The sequence below is a fragment of the Buteo buteo genome, chromosome 19 (genome assembly GCF_964188355.1).
Source record: "Buteo buteo chromosome 19, bButBut1.hap1.1, whole genome shotgun sequence".
NCBI classification, from domain to species: Eukaryota; Metazoa; Chordata; class Aves; order Accipitriformes; family Accipitridae; genus Buteo; species Buteo buteo.
Genome location: NC_134189.1, coordinates 28,761,109 through 28,782,440, shown reverse-complemented (window position 1 = coordinate 28,782,440; position 21,332 = coordinate 28,761,109). Strand labels below are relative to the sequence as shown.

General features: G+C 37.8%; 1 protein-coding gene across 1 annotated transcript in view; it reads right to left on the bottom strand.

Moving 5' to 3' along the window:
• The window catches only part of SCUBE1 (signal peptide, CUB domain and EGF like domain containing 1), a 210,821-nt gene that overhangs the window by 175,209 nt on the left and 14,280 nt on the right, over positions 1–21,332 (bottom strand). Inside the window, exon 3 of the mRNA XM_075051294.1 lies at positions 1,848–1,976. Coding sequence (XP_074907395.1) covers positions 1,848–1,976 — 129 coding nt within the window. The remainder of the gene's footprint in view (positions 1–1,847; positions 1,977–21,332) is intronic.

Sequence of the window (21,332 nt, the reverse complement as noted above, 5' to 3'; positions counted from 1 at the left end):
CTGAACCTGTTCTAGAAGCAACATGGTTCCTAACACTTTTGGGGTAACACAAAAAGTCAGCTCAGAGTAGACCATGAATATGGGTAGACACCAATTCTAAAAAACCTGAAAGATCTCTTGGCAAGCTTTGGATCAATACTTTCAACTGTAGCCACCTGTTTATACTATTGTAGGCCTTTTTTTTTCCCCCCCAAAAACCCCCATGTGGCTGAAAAGAAATTAATGAAAAGAAAATTAGAAATTTGGCTATCTGTGTAGATCCAGCCTGTATGTTTCATGACCAGAGAGCAACAACAGAGAGAGCAGGGGTCCAAAAAAATCCCACAGATCTCCTGAACCTTTATCAGGTCACTCCTTTTGCCGTTCATACTTGCTAACCTACTTTTCCCTACTACTATGGGAATCATTTGGAAACAAAGTTGAAAATAGCAAGCTGTTTGGGAAAACGTACAGACACAGTTATTTGAATTCCAAATAGTTGAACTATTTGATTATGTTTGTGTCCTGTTTTATTAAGAGGTATTTATGAACATTAGTATAAATAGAGTTTTTCTTTCTTTTTTTAAATGAATGGCTGGTGGCTCTTTGTATAAGAAATACCTCTTGCACAATGAATCATTTGACCCATCTCAGGTTGAGGCAAATAAATCTATTTAGTCTGTTCTATCAAATGAAATTTGGACGTTTGAGTCAAAATCCTGTCAATGGTCAGGATATACAATCCATCTGAACAAATATTACTCACTTTGAAAATGAACACAGTAGGAAATACATCTACTGAAAGGCTAACCAAATCCTTGCTCAGAAATTCTAGTTGTTCCATTGATTCAGTGAGTGCAGACTGGTTTTACTAGACTTTATTATTTCTGGTTCACTACCTGATTTCTTGACTTCTATTGCAAAGAATCTCAGTTTTTACCAAGTAAAGGTGCTGCATGATACAGAAGAAAATACCCGCTTCCCACACTGTTTTATAAACATCACCTTCAAATGAATTTGGGACTGTCCTAAACACAGGCCATTGCATTTCTATGGGGAATATTGAGAAAGATAGTCCCTAGGCACTAGGATTTAGCGAAAATGACTACCAAGTAAGCAGGTATGGGAAACTGGACATAGCAGTCAAAGTTTATTTCCAGGGAACTGGTGTGAAGAAATTTCAAAACAAAACATATACTTTTTTAGCTTACAGGGTAAACCCAACCTATTTAAACCAGAGCAATGGACATGAATCAGAAAAACAGATCCCAAAATTCTCAGACTGCTGAAGCAATTAAGATCCTGGTCTGAACATGGCTTTGTACAGTTAGTGGACTGTGTCCCTCCCCTTTGTAAATAGCTATTACTGGTAGCTGTTTCTTCTGCCCTGTTTTATTGTCCAAGTATTCCTTCATCACACTTGTACTTTAACATTCTGTGATTTATGTTCACACAGCATATCCTAGAACTATGTTACCCTAAAAGGGACAAAAGGGGAGGGGGGGGTCTAAAGATATGACTGGAATTACAAAAGTTGGAAGAAACAGACAAAATATATTTAAGTGGATGGGACAGATTAGTTCTCTTGAAAAAGAAGCCCAAACATCCAGCACAGGCTTTGGAGGTCGGGGTTTTTTAGCAATGTTACAGATAGGCAAACTGATTTGAATATGTTAGGATTAAGAGTGCCAACTTTAAGGGTCTGGTCTAAACCACACTGGAGTCAACAGACAGGTTTGAACTTACTCGGTGTGTTCCGGATCAAGTCTTTACTGAAAACATACCAGATGACAAAATGCAGCCAAGCAGACCAGGCCTTCTTACCACAGCCACGAAACAAAAATTTCTTGCCAGCGTTCACTACTTACCAAGACAGTTGTGGCCATCATGGGCTAACATGAACCCATCATAGCATGTACACCTGTAGTTGCCTGGAATGTTGATACACTCATGGACACAACCCCCATTGTAGAAGTCATTTTCACACTCGTCGATATCTAAAACACAAGAGGAGGAAAAAGAAGCTTTTGTAAAAAGAGAATACTAAGAATACAGAAAAATTTCTCCAGCTGAGCAAGGTCTTCAAATATATGCATGTTCCTAAGCTTTCTATATACTCATATTGCATATTTCATCCAACAGATGGCTCAGGGAATTACTGACTGAATATATCAGGGTCATATAAGACTGAAAAGCAGCAAGCCAATGTATAGAACGCTCCTTCCCAAAATAACTGTAGTATCATCACAGTAAACAATGACATGTTGTCAAAAATTAAAAAGAAACACCTGATTTTGGTACATTTTTTATGTTTAAAATGTACGTTTTGGGTTTTGTCTTTAAAATAATCAAGCAGACAATGAGTTAAACCTTTGAATTTGTTGTAACAAACAACTCCATGAAACATGCTATTAATATGGCATAAGACAAGAGAAAAGTACGCCTTGTTTAACAAAAAATTGTATTCTCAGAACAAGGAAGATCTGGTATATTCCTGACAATACATAAGGCTGTAGTTCTGTCCAATAAACCTTGAAAAACGCCATTTCTGAAAAAGCTGTCACAGTCCACTGAGCTCTATTAAGTTACAATTGATAACCTGGTACAGTTTTGTCTGTGTCTTGGCCGCCCCCCAAAAAAATTAAGTCCTATTATCATTTTCTGTATTAATTCATTTACTGCAACAACAACAACAAAAAGTCCAACATTTTATTCTTGGAAGGTATGCTAGAATTTTTTTATTTTTTTTTGTACATTGGCCTGTATCTGAAAGAGTACCATGATAAGAGAGATGCATTCTGCTTCAACTACAAACAATCCTGTTATGATCTTCCCTCCCTCATATAAAAAATCACTTCTTCACTCATTCTAGAAAGTGCAAACTTTCTTCTTTTTACAGACTGTATCTTGGCTTATACATGGAATGTCAGCATCACAGTCACTGCTGCGAATCATTCAGTGGTCCACATCAACCAACTGAAAATACACAAATAATTATAGACAACCTCATAGCTTGATAACTATCAGCTCTAAATCTGTGGCGTGCTAGACCAAAAACCCCAGCTACTGTCCCTAAGCTAGACAGTGCATGATAAATGGATAAAGTAATCTTTTTAGAAAATCACCTGTTAGTACATCAGAGCTACCCTGGCTGTACATTTCAATCATACCTTCCATTGCAGAGGTGGTTGAAATATTTCTGAATTAGGTTCATGTTCATGCAGCCTTTTATTTTTTTTTCTTTTTCTTTTCTTTTTCTTTTTTTTTTTACTTTTAAAAGTACTCCAGGAAAAGCTTTCCTACCCAGTATCATATCCAGACACAACCCCAAGACAGCAAGGTAGTTTGTTAAAACCAGATTCTTCTGAAAAGCCAGCTCTGACTCAGTCACTCAACACTTTCAGCATTTCTGGCCCTTGGGTTGAGTTTGGCTAGGTTTGTCCTTCCTCGCACAATCCTCTGAGAAGCTGAATCTGTCAAGAGCAAGGACAGGCTTCTCCCAAGTTTTTTTGCAAGCCTTCCCCCTCAGGTCAGCCCCTCCCAGAAACCTACCTGAAACTCAGAACAGCCCAGGTCTCCATCTACTTCCCTCCAACAGCTCTGAAGCTCCCCTTCTACAATCTCCTCAGCAGCTTGAAATGGGAATTACAAATTCGGCTTTATCTGCAAAACTGGTTGGCTTTTTTGTAACTCAGCATTCAGCACCACAAAAATACTAGAAATAAGCTGAAGAAAGGATCTTCCTAACAAAAATATAACCTGCGGCTTAAAGGTAAACTTCCTAGTCTTTCAACCACTGCTCTGTTTCAGAAAGTTCCCATCCTTTACTAACAATTTCCATCCATTAGTTGTACAAGTGCCAAGTTAGCACAGCCTGTGGATGTGCTCTACTTTCTGGAGTCTAGTATGACAACAAAGAGATACGTCTGTGATTTTTCCTGAAAACAATAACCAACAAGTCAATTACTGCATATTGGACTCATTCCAAACACACCTGCAGCATGGCAGTGCAAAGTCCCAGAAAAGCCGCTCTCCTTTATTTACAGCCCAGCGTGCTTGGGTGCATATTGCCAAAGCTCTCCAGTGAGGTTTCCACTTAGCAGATATTTGCAGCTTCCATAACCATTCATGAATACTTCCAGAAACTTCCTAACATTCTCAGGCTACAGGGACAAAAAGAGACCTCTAAAGTAATGCCATGTTTTAACAGGCCAAGTCAATAATCAAAAAGCACATAACTTGATTTTGATGTCAGGTGTGTCGGGCTTTCCTTCAGGACACTCAGGAAAAATGGTAACTTCATTTTAAGATGTGTTCTTAACTTTATCCAGCACTGAGTGTCATGGTTTAACCCCAGCCAGCAACCAAGCACCACACAGCCGCTCGCTCATCTCCCTACCAGCGGGATGGGGGAGAGAATCAAAAGGGTAAAAGTGACAAAACTCATGGGCTGAGATAAAGACAGTTTAAGAGGTAAAGCAAAAGCCACGCACGCAAGCAAAGCAAAACAAGGAATTCACTCACTACTTCCCATCAGCAGGCAGGTGTTCGGCCATCTCCAGGAAAGCAGGGCTCCATCACACGTAACAGTTACTTGGGAAGACAAAACGCCATAACTCTGAACGTCCTCCCTTCTTTCTTCTTCCCCCAGCTTTATATACTGAGCATGACATCACATGGTATGGAATATTCCTTTGGCCAGTTTGGGTCAGCTGTCCCAGCTCTGTCCCCTTCCAACTTCTTGTGCCCCTCCAGCTTTCTTGCTAGCTGGGCATGAGAAGCTGAAAAATCCTTGACTTACTGTAAACACTACTTAGCAACAACTAAAAACACCAGTGTGTTATCAACATTGTTCTCATACTAAATCCAAAACATAACACTATATCAGCTACTATAAAGAAAATTAACTCTATCCCAGCCAAAACCAGGACACCGAGTTTCTTCATAAGAGGGAACTCAGAAGAAAGTTTTATCAGTTGTTACGTTATTCAGCATCAGACTGCCTAGGGCTGATCAATTAATTCCCTTTTTTCAAACAATGAATCAAATAGGACTATTTGTTTAAATAAGTGATGGGAGAGCCTTCAAAAGGCAAAAAAATCAAAGAATTGTGAAGCCTGTTGAATGTCTACCCTTATATAATACTTATTTCTAAAAAGCTGTACTGTGATTAGCAGCACAAGGTGCTGATGTAATACAAATACTTAAGTTCCAGAAAGGGTAATCTAACAGATATATAAGCCAGGAAAATAACAAAAGGAACAGATTCTTTTCATCTTTCTCTCTCAAGGAGTTCCAGTTACATTAAATTTTGCAAAAGGATTAGAAGATTACTTCTCCCTTTTGTACCCCAGGAGCTGTACAAAACTAGGAGTGGAGCCAAACATTCTACCTATTTTTAAGAGACATGTTGTGGGGTTTTTAATGTTTCTTTCTCCTCCAAAACCACATTGCTTTTTAAGAGACTTCACCTGGCAGGCTGACTGGAATTTCTATCTCCAGTAAAACACCAAGGGGATAAGATTGGTGAATTTAACACTTTATTTTTTAAAACAAAAACAAACAAACAAAAACCCCACCAAAAGCATGCACAAAGTGTGCAAAATCCAAATGTTGAACTTTTTTCAAGCTCCAGCTGCATCAAGGGAAAAGCAGACAACGTGCCTGCAAACCATGCAAACACCACCCCATCTTTTCTTCTCGTGTATCTGGAGGAGGACATTCACTGAAGCATTCTTTAAAGAAAGTCCTAATCAACTGTAATTTATGGGCAGAATATTACATCTGACATGGCAGGATATGGCTTCCTTAGTAAACTTATTATAGCGATAAAAGCAATAGGAGTACATTCAAACACATAAAACCTGCAGGCTTGCTCTTAATTTTATCTATTGTAAAACTCAGAATTTGCAGGGGCCAGCTATGTTCATTTCCTTTTTGTTATGTCATATCCTATTATTCTTTTTTTCCTGTAATTGATAGAATTGGGTGTTAATCAAACTCTTGACTCCAAACACCTCTAACTCTGAAAGTTAACTCTTCCCATTAATTTTGTAGCTTCAAGTTTTGTCCTTAACATTTTTAGTGTTTGATCACTTAATACTGTCTTTCATCATGAATGAATTACCGTAACACAAAAACAAAACAAGAGAAACACAGAAATGTTGCAATCGAACCACAGAATGGCTGTGCTGGATGCAGGTGCATATACCGTTGAATTAGCAAGGTTTACCGCAATCTAGCTCTCAGTGGGAAACCTAAAGTTTTACCTAAACTGGCAAAATATTTACAAAGTTTTCACTCCAGTAAATTCTGGCTGTGCTGACAGGCAACTCTTGGTGAGTTTAGTGAAGAAAAGACCTTAAAAAAGTATTGTAATTTCCTCTCTAAGAGGAATTAATTTCATATGGGTATTACAATGGCAGCAATTAAGGAGCCCTGGAAAAAAATTAAATGCACCAAAATGATTAAGGCGGCATAGGGCCATTTATAATAATGACATAGTCTGCCAAGAACCTGTTTGGGCTTACTGTGTTCAGATGAGACAGCAACTCCCAATGCCAGAGCTGGGTGTAAGCAACCACATCCTCAGGTGTTGGCGAGATAGTTTTGACCATCTCTTTCTGGAACTGGCTTGGGAAATCTCCAAAATCCACTGCTTCTTTCAAACATTTTAAAGGAAAAAAATTATCAGGAAAAAAAGAGATAAAAAGAAGCTTGTTTACTTGGGTATACTAGTAACTGTACTGGTTCAGCTATTTGCCAAGGCAAAAGAAGCTTGGAAACTACATCATAATTCCTTCTGTAAAGCAAAGGTGAATCTTTTTGTTACAGCCTGGAAATAACTCTCTTTCAGCAGCCCTAGGGAACACAGCACTGTGATGCTCTGTTGTTGTCCTCCTCAATGAGCAGTGGTGTTACTTAAAGAGTACATACTGGATGAGACTACAATTATTATATAAGCTTCCAAGAACTTTTTAAAAAAACCTAGACAAGTATCTGAGAATTACCATGAGGAAGTGCTGTAATTTACAATCACTGTATTTCAGTTATAGAAAAAGAATTTGAAGTTGCCTTCTTTAAGTGACCTATTTCTTTTTAGTCTGAGGGGACCTGTATCTACCTTATACATACTGGGGTTGGTTCTTCTTTCATTATTACTGGTGAAACTGACACTATCCTAGAAATTTGTTTCATTTGTGTATTCTGCAACAAAGGGATGGCACTCTCAGAAGTCTCACAAGGCCACCCTACAGAGAAGCAGCTCTTCCAGGAGCACATACAACTTGGGTAAGAAATGTTCAAAATAAAACAAGAATCAATCTCTGGAGGTAATTTAGTAAACACAAATTCCAATTGATTTTGAAAGGAATAATTTATGTGCTTGGACATTTTAAAATAAATAGCCAAAGGAAGCTGTCTGTGCACATCAATTTCTTCTAATTTAGAGAACCAAAACCAAAACTTGGCACACAGGTATATTATGGAGATGTAGAATATTTCCTAAAGGAGCTGGATCCATAAAATAGCTAGAAAAATACATATGAAAGTCTTTGTAAGTGTATCTTGATGGATAAATCCACATTTTTTTTGGTATCTGAAGAGAAAAATATTTTGGTGTTCATCTTTATCTATTTATCTGGCTGCTTTAAACAAAATACTGCCAAAGAGGCATTATGCAGACAGTAAATAACATTGTCCTTACGATCTTGACAGCAAAGAAACTGTTTTTACCTTCCTGCTCCATGAGAGGTTGCTGCTAGCCCCCTACAGAGAAGAAAGCATACCACTTGCAGAATTCTCTATTATCAGTAGTCTTCTGCTAAAAAAAAGTCATATTACAGCTCTGCAGTTGCAGCATGTTGCCTGCTTATCCAGAACTGGTATGCAGCAAAGGACATTGCAAAATGCTGGAACACATATTTCCATGTGGTAATATTTTGCGCTTTTATGGCTTCTCTCTTAAAAGGTTTCAAAAATTTTTACTGATTCTTTACTGAGTTTCGGTCAGTGTTCCTCCTAGGACTAACGCACTATCCTCATTTCCACAGAAAAATACAGGAGAAAAGCCCCACCCTAGGTTCCAAATCCTACACAGTTAAGAATAAAGCTACAGTATGAACAGAGCTGTCTTCATCACTGCATAGTTTTGTGCAACCTTGATCTCAGATGCTTGGGAAAGAAGTGACCTTGCAATATGCAAAGGTAAAAAGCCCCAAGGTGAAATCCCAATCCTACAAAAGCCAAGAGGCATTTTTGCCATTGGCTTCATGAAGCAAGGAAGACATTTCCTGGGACTCACAGCAAAGAGATACGCGAGATGGGATCAGCACTTAAATTTCTTGTTTCTACTTCCAACTCAGAGCAAGCAGCACTTCACTTTTAAGGAAACAGGCAGAAATGAAGTAACATGCACACCGACAAGAACACAAACAAGTTCAAGTCCTGGATCATAATCAGATCAGCATCTTATTCTTTTTAATGAATGGATTTGGGGACTGTAAAAGCCATTAAAATAAATAAAAACAACATGGGAATACTTAGATATACTCTGTTTCTTTGGCAGATTCTACGTTTAATATACTTTCAGCAGTTATACACACACACTGGATAACCTGAACCTAAGGCATTTGTATTTCTCATATCAAAATGCACTTTCCTTAAGAAGGGAACCAGCTCCAGAACTAAAGACCAGAAAAAAAGCTCACACATAGGTTAAAGACTGTTTTAGTTAAGTGCATGCCAAATTTGCCAAAAGTTCAGCTCTCTGGAAAGTGTTCAACCCAAGCAAGAATACTAAAATGATTAGATTCTCAAGAGGAGTTTAGCATCAGCACATTTCCACATGCTCAAAGTTATTTGAAGTCCACTCAGCTCTGCTCTTAAAAGTTGCAAGAGTTGACCCAGCTAGATGTATGAAGAATCAGCTGGGACAATGTTATCAATCCCACTCAACCTGACCTGCCAAAATACTGTTTCCCTCTGTGAGTTTTGTGATAGCAGAATTGGGCATCTACTCCAAGCCCAAATTTTATGAAGAAAATATTGACATATCAAATTAATTAATTTTTTTTTCTACTCCAAACAAAACCTTGACCTTCACCTCAGAGTGAAGTCAGTTTCTGAAAATCCCTTCCCATGAAAAGCTTTGTAAGTCACTTTTTTGATAAGAGAAAACAAATTAAAATCTATTATTTGTTACATCTGGTTCTTCCTGAGACACTTTATTTTTTGACTCATAAATGTTAACATCTTTATTCTTTAGATGCTGTGACCTTGGAAATGTTACAATCTAATGAATCAGAGGAACACACAGTGCAGTTTTTACAGCTTTCAAGTTGTCATGATGTTTTCAAGATGCTTGTGCCCAAGAAAACTGTAAAATTTGATAGCCCTTAGGACTACTCTGAGAGCCAAGGTCAAGGGTGAGCAGGCTGGGAATAGGGTAAAATCAGAAAAAGCAGCCTGATGTTTCTCTGTGGATAAAGGAAAAAGGACAGGTACAATAACTTGTTCAGCATGAGGTTTTTTCAGTGTAAATCCCTCAAGAGCCTTTCTACTATGGGTACTGCCCCTCCAATGTTTTTCCCATTAGTGCATCCACAAAGAAAAAAAATATTCAATTTTACAACTTCCTTAAAAATGTCACAAACCCCTATTTTCCAGTATTAAACCAGCAATAAAATGAAAATGCCACGCCAACTTAGTAGAGATGATTTGGATGCAATCTGTGGTATTGTTGGGGTGTTTTTCTGTAAGCCATTTCATACAGTCTCCAGAAAACATCAAGTACTCTGCAGAAGTTTTATTTGTTTCCTTTTCTTCTGTGACAGCTGATCACAAAGTTCTTCATGCTTTATATCTTGTTAAAGCACTTGTCTGAGAAAAGGGGGGGAAAAAGTGGAATACAAGCCAAACTATGTAGAGGTATGTCCAGCTGGTTAAACAGCACATATATTTTTAAAGTGTGAACAGCTTCATATTTAGAACTATCTTGCCTAAAAACACTTAAGATGCATTTGGAAAGCAGATGAGACATCATCCCATTTATCACTGGCTGCAGGATGGGACTTCTTTACTTTCTATTTGTTTAATACTTTTTTCTCTGACTACCATTATTATCTCCTAATTTTAGAGAAAGCACAGAGACACCTATTGCAGATCCCTGTTTTGTCCTGTATCTGAATTTGTTTCCTATTATTACACTGATCACAGCAAGCATGAATCAAATTGTCAAGTCGCAGAGTAAGGATGGCCTTATAAGAGTCACCTTCACTGCTCGGGAAAAAACATTCAAGCTTTCAGACACACAAGTACTTCTTAAAGGAGGCAATGGAGTACATGAACTTCCGAGTTTATCAGCTGTAAAAAACGTAGGCGTGTTTAGCACTTGTTATTTTGCAAGTTTTAGTTAATGATCTTTGAATATTGTTTATCATACAAAGGGAGAATTAAAGAGTCCCATTTAAACACTCTAATTGCTAGACAGTGGCAAGCACCCAATGCTGTAAGCAGAATTCAGCTGACCCAGCTCACGTACTGTTAAATGAAACAAGGCAATAGATTGTGAAAATCCAAACTTTTTTGCAGTAGCTGAATGATTATATTTTACATTTTTGGTGAATGACCATCACATTCTTCATTCATTGATAAGAAATACGGTCTTTGGAGACACCCTTCCTTATATTTTTCTTAAATTCACCTTCCCTTCCTCAGTTTCCTGTCTCTGTTCTCTTTCCTGTACATTTCCCTCCTTGCTTAAACTCCTAGTTCAAAGAGTTAGGAGAACATTTTTTAATGGCTGGACATTGATATGCCAATCAAACTGACAACAGACAAGAGAATCCACCCCTTTGATTCATTCTCTCAGGATGCCTCCAGTTTGAGGCAGGTATTACTGCTTCAGTGTAGATGTACTTTGCCAATAGAAAGTTATCACTGAAGTACAGGGGAATAAAAAATACTAAAAAAATATTAAAAAAAGAACACAGAAACTGAAAGCTGAGATTCTGCATGCACTTGGTGCAATTTGCCAGCTGCCTAAATACTCTTTATGATGGCATACATAACACTCCAGGAGCAGGAATGGAGAGGAGATCAAATAAATGACATGGACCACTCTTCATTTAGGACCTTACAGAATTTTTGACTGCTTAATTGACAAGTCTACCACATTAACACTAGGTTTATATACTGTTTTTTACCTAGAGTACCTTTCAGGGGTCTAAAACCTTTGGACAGCTACAGTCATTTATGGAAAAAAATAATTAAGCAGTGTTTTTTTCCCCTGGGGAACAATATATTTTATATATTCATATATAAATTTTATATATTCATATATATGTATTCATATACCTGAATATTATCGCTATGTGACACTTGCCATCTCAATCAGCATATTGGAAACTTCTCTGGGACCATTCCAGCTCCATTCATGGTTTAACACAGTATTTTTCTAGATAAAACCAAAATTATTGTTATCCTGCATTATGCATCTTGAACCCTTGATTAGAGTTTGTTATGGTTTGACATTTTTCTTAATTGATATTTAAACAGATTGGCTACAAGTTCTTTGAACTGCAAGTGAGATACCCAAATAAAGATGGATACCTGCAGAGCACATAACAGTTTTAGAGTCTGTCTTTATTTAGTAGCTGCCATGCCCGACAAGCTCAAGCAGAGAGATTTCCTGTTCACAAGCTGTTATGAACGTGAAACATGACATTTGACAGCATTTTTCCCACCACTTCTAAATCACAGCCATTTCCACCACAATTCCCTCTTTTAATATAATGGGACATGTTTGATTCCACATCTAATCTGGCAAGTTCTGGAGATCTAATGGGAAAATACTTTTGTGCGCCTTACTGCCACAACTGGTGTGCATGCATCCTAATGATTATCGCTTCAGTAAGTCATGGCAGGAGGTTATTCCTAGATCTTTAAATTGAAATATGCATCTAAAACCTTTGAGGGAGAAGTTTAAAACAGTGAAACTAGCTCACTGATACAGACTTCATTCGCCTAATTTTTTTCCAGCCCCTGTAGGCATCTCCCTCATTCTCAGATTGGATACCTCCAACCTTCCTTTGCATTTCATTTTTATATTTCTGTCCATTGACAAAAGGAAACAATCCCAAGGGTCAATTCTGAAAAAAATTTCCTTATTACCCATCAGTGGATGAGTACTAACTTATTTTCTGTGACCCTTCATGTGGGAGAACAGAAGGTGGCTATTCCTTCTTGTTCATCTCAGAACAAGTTTTCTTGATATCATGTAGCACGTGCTTCATTAGTCCCTGGCAGATTAACACTACTTCAGTTTCAGGCTGAGACAGCTAAGGCCAAAACAGTATGAGAGGCTATACTGCAGTGGTTTTCAACCTTCTTGGATATGAGGAATGGTTATGTTTTTGCAGCAGAGGTGCAAATCCTGGTATAGCAAATTTACATCTTCAGACATCAGGCTTACCTTTTCAAACTATTTTTTCTACATGTGCTTTAGCAGTAGTCTTTGGGCTACTGCAGGCTCCTGGCTGAGAACGCTCTACTGCAGACTCCTGACTGACATCAGGTCTGCTGTGCTGGTTAACCACTTGGGAAATATAATATAATTTATATCATGTAGGATTTGTAAAATGTAGGGCTTCGTGTCATCCTGCATTACTTGGTCAAACTTCCTACTTCATATGGGACACACATCAGACATTAATTTTACTAGCCTACAAAAACTCCCATGAGAGTACCATACAACTTATCGATCTATGAGCAGAGCAACTCTGCATTACGTACACTGTTGTGCACTGCCATGAGAAAATCATTGCACATACTTAAATGACCTGTTCAGGGTTGCCTTTCATTTCAACGTTTACTAAAGTCATGTCACTACTTCTAAACATGATACACAGGGGATCCATGGATTTGTGTCCCCTGACAATGCCGGATGGAATAGTTATGGAGCCCAAGAAACCAACTCTGCTTATTATTTTGTCACCTGTTCCCCAAATGTAGATAAATTCATACAGTTCCTCAACAGCATCCTTTGTGCAGTGAAGACCTCCCAGCATTTTGGTTTACAGAGAACAGCAAAGAGCAGCCTGTAAGGACTGCCACTCCAAGTCCTTCACAAGTATGAAGATTGTAACTCCTCACCTATTAAACAGCAGCTGACTGGAGGATAACCTGGATTATCAAAGCACACATCCTTCTTTGTTTCAAGATCATTATGTTTATTTTTGCCATAAATAGTTTTTCCAACTACAGAAGCGTTTATCTGGACTAGGAAGGTCCACATGATTGTAAAACAGCTATAACATACATGGAATGTACTGAAAAATGGGTCATTCATTAAAACTCAAGGAAATAAAAGTTTCTCACACCTCATGGTAATTAAGACTCCAGAGTAACTTCAGCAAGAGTAATATATTAATACCAGCATGTTGCCTAATTTCCAATATCAACCATTTTACATCCCACTTTTCATATCCAGGCGATAGTACTGGGGATTTCATATTTTCCTTCTCTTTTCTATGGTGTTGTGCACTGATAGTAAGTCTGCATAAAAACTATTTCAGTGCTCCAGCCTAGATAAAGAAGCATTATCTGTATCTAATTTATGTTTTCAGGAGAGCGGTAAGTATTCATTTTTCTTAGGAGTCCCTTGCAAAGCTGTGGGTACTTAGCATCTTTAGCAAACAAACCAAGTAAAATTAGTTGAGATGACCCTACATTTAAGAGAAATGTCTCCTTTATGAGCTTGATACATTTGCTTCAAAAAGATCTGAGAAGACTAAACTGAATAGAAATTAGATCAAAGATTTACAAGAATTTTTTTTTAAATCTGAGGTAGTCTTACAAAATGCTCCAACTCATTTTTGTCCAGCACCCTTCAGCTTTGTGCACTGTCTAGAAAGTAAAAAAGTTACTAGGCTACAGATTTTGTTACTATGTGAGAGCTGAAGATGATCAGTTCACATTTTGTTCCTCTAATGACAAATTCAACTTGTCACAGAATTGTGTTTCAGAATCTCAACTTTCAGTAAGTTAAACCTTATTAAACCTGTGATAATAAACATAATACCCTAAATGAGAGTGCACACAAAGCACTGTCTGAAACAGTTCACAGCTCTAACAGTTGTCTCAATCAGAAGTCAGTGGATTTGGGAACTGTATAATAATGAAATGTGGAATTACTTCCAAGATGCCAAAAAATTTGTCAATTTTGCTGCATGACTCAGAATTCTGGCACAGCCTCTCAGCATCTTAACAATTCTATCTCCACAATGTGTAAAGAACCTGCCATGTAATTTTGTTTGGGTGTACAGACTGAACATTTCCCATTCTTTGAAAGCATGGCCCTGGCCAGTCTCAATAAGAAGCCCTAGATGCTGTTGTAGTAGACCAATGCAAGAGGGTTTTATTTTCAAATGAATATTACACTAATGTAATTTTTGGATTCAAGCTTTTCATTCCTGAAACAGGGAAACCTGTCCTACTGATACATGCTGACAATTCTAAAATTCTATTCACAAAGAGTTCATCAGTTACAATGTAGGCTCTCCTCAGTCTTCCAAAAAGCCATGCATAAACTGGTCTTGTGAGCCAGAGTTCTATTTATCACCAAAGACAAATAGTAATAGAGAAAAACTGAAAACCAATGGTAAGCAGGCTTTGGTTTTTGACCTGTGGGTGTGTAACAATTGTCCAGCAGAAACACAGATCTACAGATAGCGGACACCAGCATGGAACCCATCAGCTTTTCTATCATTATCCTTTAGAGACTCTTCAAAACATTGCCTGGACTCTTTGGCCACTAGAGAAGTAAGCAAGAGCAGGGACTCTCTGAACAGGAACTAATGAAGTTACACACTCCCCTTTGCCTGGCACGCAGGGGTAAGCATTAGATGACGCCAGGGCAGGCTGTACAAACACCTATTTCATAGTGAGGAAAATCCAGGAAAAGTGGTAAGGATGAAATTTAAAATTCAAATGTGAAAACCACCATTGCTGACCTGAAAATCATCAAATATTTTCAATTATAAGCTCTGCTCACATCTGATGTTTGGACCTGAAAGACAGATAGAGCAACAGATACAGTCTTGGCTTTGCCAAGAAATTAAACTTCTCTGCTCCAATGTTCAAATATCCTGTACTAGAAAGCACACACAGCTTCCAGCATTGTTAATCCTATTCAGTGAAAAAAGAATGAAACTGCAGATATGGAAATAGTAACATGGGCATTCGCTGAAAATTGAAGAGAGCTCATATTCATAGCCTGGAAATTTTCCTTCGGTAATTTTATGTAATTATATTTGTTTGTTACTTTGGGGAGAATGTTAGGTAAAGAGAACCAAAGAATGCCTACAACTTCTGTGCAGTATTCAAACAGTAATATGCATTTGACAGAATGTGCCGTAGAAAGCAAAGGCAGTCTAATTGTACTGCCCTCCTTCCAATAGTAGAGGGATAAAAGTGGGTAAGTTTACATAAATATTTGTTTAGTCCTGTAGTTATTCCCAATACTCTCATTTAGATGATTTCTCACGAGATGCCTTTTACAGCGATGATATTTTGTTATGCACAGATAAGCAAAATGCAGCAATCTCTTGACTAAAGACTTCACTAACAACCCAATAAACAGTCTGTTTTTTTTTAAATTGGACAGTACATCCAATATAAAACTAAAGATTAGAGAAGTCACTTTTTGAAATATTCTTGATGAATTTTCCATATTTCTCCTTCCTCCTTCCCATCTTTCTAGACAATCCCTCTGTTAAGTCTGTATCTGGTGTAAACTCATTGTATTTCTAAGATACATAAACAGTCTGGGAGAGAACACATTACAATATCCTTGGTTATCCATTGAAAACAGGGCACCAAGGCCTGACTAATTAACTCACCCGTGACTAATACAGGACTTCACCCTCAGTAAAAGGCTCAAAATGAAATAATAGGGTTATGGGTGTTTATCCATGGCACCTGGTTTAACAAGGTAACCATCTAAAGTTAGGTTAAACATCCAGGTCAAGCTTTTCAAAGTACCTATTCATTTTTCACAACTGACTTGGGATTCTCCTTAACAAATTCACATTTTCAGAAAAGTGGGAAGGCCAGTCATTCTGAAGATGTTGTTAGCTGCCAAGCCAAAAATTAATACCTGGTTTCGTAGGGTTTGGCCACGTAGGGAAACATGATGTGACATTCATAGTAAACAACAGTAGATGGGAGGCTGAAAAGAGACAGGTGTATACAATTACCTGTTCCTGTACAGTTCTTTACCAGTGTACAGAGCATGGCTAATCACCTATCTACCAGCTGTGAGTTTTGCAGAACACCTGTAGAAGCAAACACACTAATTTTCCATTTCTATTCTGAAGATGCCATTAAACACAGTGATTTGAATGAAACTTCTGGCTCGACAAGTCTCTAAATCTCTAGCTGCATTCTTCCATGTCCCGTTTTTTATAATCTACCCTAAGCATCCACTGTTCGCCACTGTCAGAGACTGCACATCAAGCTAGACAGATCTTTAGTCAAAATTGGTCTGGCCAGTTTACACACTTTTGATATTAAAAGATAAATACACATAGGTATGTAGCATAGGTAGGGACGAGAGTTCTTTGAACCCACTGTAAAAAGCCCTGATTTTACCTTCCTGTAATGGGTATAATTTAACAATCTTTGTATACTCCATCAGCACAGAACATACAACAAACTGGACAATAAGGAAAAATTCTAAAAAATGCTTAGGGGGTATTCCAAAGATCTGATAACTAAGCAAATGAGACTGACATTCAAGAAGGTCTGTCCATCTCTGTAACTCCCAAAAGTGACTTTTCATAGAAGTTATTTCTAAAAGCACATAAAGGTCTAGCAGGCTTAGTGTAAAGGACTCTTAATGTGCATTTAGTTTCTGCAAGCAGGCAACTCGGCTACTGGAATTAAAAGCAATGCAATTTAAACAAAGGTATGACCACACGGTCTAGCAGTGCTTCCTGTGTAGGATGCACCAAGAAAAATCTTAAGACTGAGTTCTAAGAAAATACAATTTTTAAAAAATCAGTTTTTCCTAAAATAAAGTTGTGGGGGTTGTTTTGTTTTGTTTTGTTTTGTTTTTAACTATATGCCTGTGCTAGAGAGGTGGGGGCCCATTTTAAATTAAAGAATAAAAAATGTAAAACTGAGACTGGGAGGATGAATTTCATAATGATCAAATGATAATACAGCAACTTAAAAATCCCCTGTCCTGGTTAAATTCAAAGCACAATTAAGTACAGAATAGTTTCCATTAATTTCAATGGACTTTGAATCTCACAGCTGCAGGCTCTTTGGCCCAGATACACCTCATCCAACTTTACACGCTTACATTGTACATGTCCACATCTGTGTTAGAAAGAGATTGTTATTTTCAGGACATGATTTATCTGACCTATTTTTGTCTCCCGTAATCCAAGGCGAACTGCATTAAGGATATTCCTATTTCTCTCCATCAACTATAAAGGCAAAGCAAGGCAAACAGCTTAAGTGTACTGATCTGTACTACTGAGATCCATATTTGGACAGATGAAATCCACCCTTTGTCCTCTTCAGATACCCCTGAAATGAACAGACACTCTACCAATATACCAAGTGCTCAATAGATAGAGCCAGGGCATCCCTCCCAGTGTAACAGACTTTATTTTTACTGGAAGTTAGGTCTCAGGAAGGCATGCAATGTAAAGCCCATAATCAACTGTCTAAGCACAGTCTAAATGTTAAACTAAATGAATTACAGGACGTGTTATTAATGGTTGTAATTATATGCCTCATACACCAATTAATTGAAGTGACTGACAAGTGTTCATTTGAGGATAGAGAAATGCAGGAAGCTAATGTTTGTATTGATACACATGTTAATTTTGTAACTTGTGACCCCAGAAAACTTTCAAAACAAAGGGCAGCAACATGTTTTCAAATTACCACAGGAAAAGTAAAGTAATCCCACCCCCCACCAGCCAAACAATTTTACAGCCAGCAGAAGGCACAAAACCACATGGAGGAGATATTTTCAATTAAGTGCAATATATAGGAGAATAATGGTTACCCGTATTCAGTCTAAACAATTATAATCAAAAGGACCTTAGCATTTTAAAATAAGCCATTTAAGAAAGGCTTACTGTTATAAACATAGGCTGTTTCCGATTATAAAGTAGAGCTTTTAATTAAGATTAGTAAGGCCTAATTCAAGCTATAATTTGGTTCCTTTAGTTAGCAAATGTCTATTAAAACTGAGCAATTAAGGTTAAATGGGTTGAAGCATTTAAAGCACTCCCTCCTGTTTCAAATACTATAATAGAAAAGACCATGTCAGTGACTAATTCAGACCAGAAGACATGTATTTCCCTTAAGTTTTATACTTCCTTGTTGATCATAAAGTTTACTAAAGAAGAATCCATGGGTAAACTAGATTTTCAGTGGAACATAACATTGTTACATGTTTGTATGTTACAGCTTACTGTGCATAATTAAAAACAAAAAAAATGAGATATAAATTTTGTAATTTTATAAATACAATATAAAGTTTGCTCCTATTATGGCTTTTCTCCCTTAATTTTACATAGTTCAGTAATAAAAGTATGCAGTAAACTGCTCAGTAGCATATTTCTCCCTTTTGATAGTTGTGTTCATACTTGGTGTAATGGTCTTAAGCGCATATGTTGTGTGTACTTCTGACAGGTAAAGGTAGAAGTATACTATGATTTGTATTACTTACATAAACCACCTTTCAAAGCACTCCCACCTCACCTGCCACTTCCCATTTTCACAGCTTCTCCAAAGACTGAAATTCTTCATGCTTGGTCTCATCTTTGAGATCAAGTTATTTTAGCAAGTTCAAGCAAAATGAGCTGAGCAAGCTTGAGGCCTGTATTTCTGTGGACATGACACACCCCCACACATACCTCTGCCCAGACACGGTAGAGCCCTTATGCAGCAGGACCCTCTGTTAACACACTCAAACAGCAAACCTCTCATATGCTTTCTGGACTCTTCAGGACTCCCCACAAGCACACAGATCTTGCCTATGTAAATCAGATAACGTGATCAAGACACCAGGCTGTCCTTTTCATTAAAGACGAGACTTACAGAATATGCTGTGTGTAAACAGGATGGTTCAAGTGGCTTCACAATTACAAACACTGGGACTTTCCTTAATGAATGGCAACATTAACAGAAACATGCTAGTCCTTCCAGAAAGCATCCCTTTCAGGCCTCCATCCCTTGAGTCCAGCCTCTTGCTAACTCAGGCAATTATATCATGTTATCCTACTCAGGATAAGGACTGATGTTGTCTTACCATTGCGGAGTAGGCTACAGCAACTGCCTGTTACCTTCCATACAGATCACCAAAATACTTCTCTTAAAAACACCTAAAAATTACCACCATTGCCTAAACATAACATTAATATTAATGGTAACAACTAAAGGCCTTTCAGAATAAGCAGTACAGGAACATATTCTAGTAACTCTGTTCTACTCGGATACAGGCTAACATGCAAATTTACAAGTTGGAATTCCTCAGGATACTTAAATATATTATAATTATATACTATAATAAAGGTTTTCTGAAGGAATGTGGGCACACACAGGTATTCATATATGTGTATGCACTCACTTTGTGCAACCAAGTCCAGTGAAAGCACTCAGAAATGTGCATTGGAAATTTTTGTATTAACTCAAAGTAAATTATGTCAATAAGCTGTTCTAGAAAATGGATGCAAACGCTGCTGTTATCCTGAATAGATTTGTGTGTATTCCTTATTCAGAATAAACACTAAAGCTTTTGGGTTTTGCTTCATAAGACCACATGTGATGCAGTCAACTGATTTTTTTTTTTATAATGCAATTCTCACACTTCCCTCAAGAAAAAGAATTTTAAAAAGATTTCAAAACATAAACAGTGAAAGGATGCAAAATGCCAGAAGCATAAAGAAGAGAAATCATTTTTATATAGGCTTAAAAGTGACTGTTAACATAAAACTTAAGTGACAACACCTTGGATTTTATCCATATCACAAAAAAAAAGTTGTTTCCTAGTCAACTGGAATGGTTAATCATACTATAAACAACAATTTAAGGGGGTTGTTTTCATTGTTAAAGGTTTTTGAGAGAACTGTAATAGAGAAGTTCTTCCATTCTGAAGCCATAATATCCTTAAATGTAAAACTGTGCGTAAACAGAATAAGCTGCTTCCATTTTCACATAGTGAAACAATCTATACCTCATGAAACAGACTATACCCAACCTTCAGGTTTTTATTTCAGGAAAACAGGCTGAGGTTGTCTATTTCTGCCTTATACTCATTCCCTGGCTCACTCTTACAAGTCAAAACAGTCACAGGTCAGAGTAATTCCAGCAGTCCTCTTTCCCTGATTTATTCCTTGCACTCTGAATACGTCTACACACTCCAGTCTGAACAGAGGTAAATTCGCTTTCCTAGGAATTCAAGCCAAGCAAAAGCCACAGGGTTCCACTTGTGTCTGCCCTCTAGTAGCCAGATAGTTCACAGTTAGCCTCCCTAGTGAAGCACTCTCATGGCTTTGGGTCAGTCTGCAACACAGGCCAAGCAATACTGCCTTTCCCTGGCATGCCCATGCAGACAAAGCCACTATGACAGCCCTTGAGAAAACCCTATCACAGTCAGAAGCAGGAGCAATCAGTTCGGAGCACCTGCCTTTCCAGTGTGTGGTATACTGAGACCAGTATTAAGGTGAACGGCACCACTGTGCAAGCAGTAATTGGGCTGGTTTAAGAGAAAAGTGGCGCATGGGGGGAAGGAGATGGAAAGAAGAACTTCGATCATATTCATCTTTAGACAGGTTGGAATGCATCAGAAAAATGGAAATTCCTAAATAAAGTCAGACTTTGGTGCTTTGTAGTTAGATAAAAATATAGGCATATCTCCAAGTCACAGTTTTTATGGAATCCTTTTCCAAGAAAGTTTAGCAAACAGAAAAGCGCAAAAAGAATAAAGGCACAACTCTACTCAGTAAAGACACTAACATCTCTAGAGGTATGAAGTCAGGTATCAAATTTCTCCTACCTACATGCTGCCAAACAACGTAGATGTGCATTACCTGTGCTCCCCACTCATCAAAGTGAACACCCACTTGCTTCAACCACTTTTTCACTGTAACAGGGAGACAACTTGCCTGAAAGTTTTGAATGTAGCCTCTGCTTCCAGATAATGAAATCAGAACAAAGGCACTTCAGTGTAGTTTCCCTCTGACAATAGCAAGAACTAGAATGCACAGCAGCTACATCCTGTAGTATTTTCAGCAATGGTACATCCAACAAGTAACTACTCCTGCAGAGGT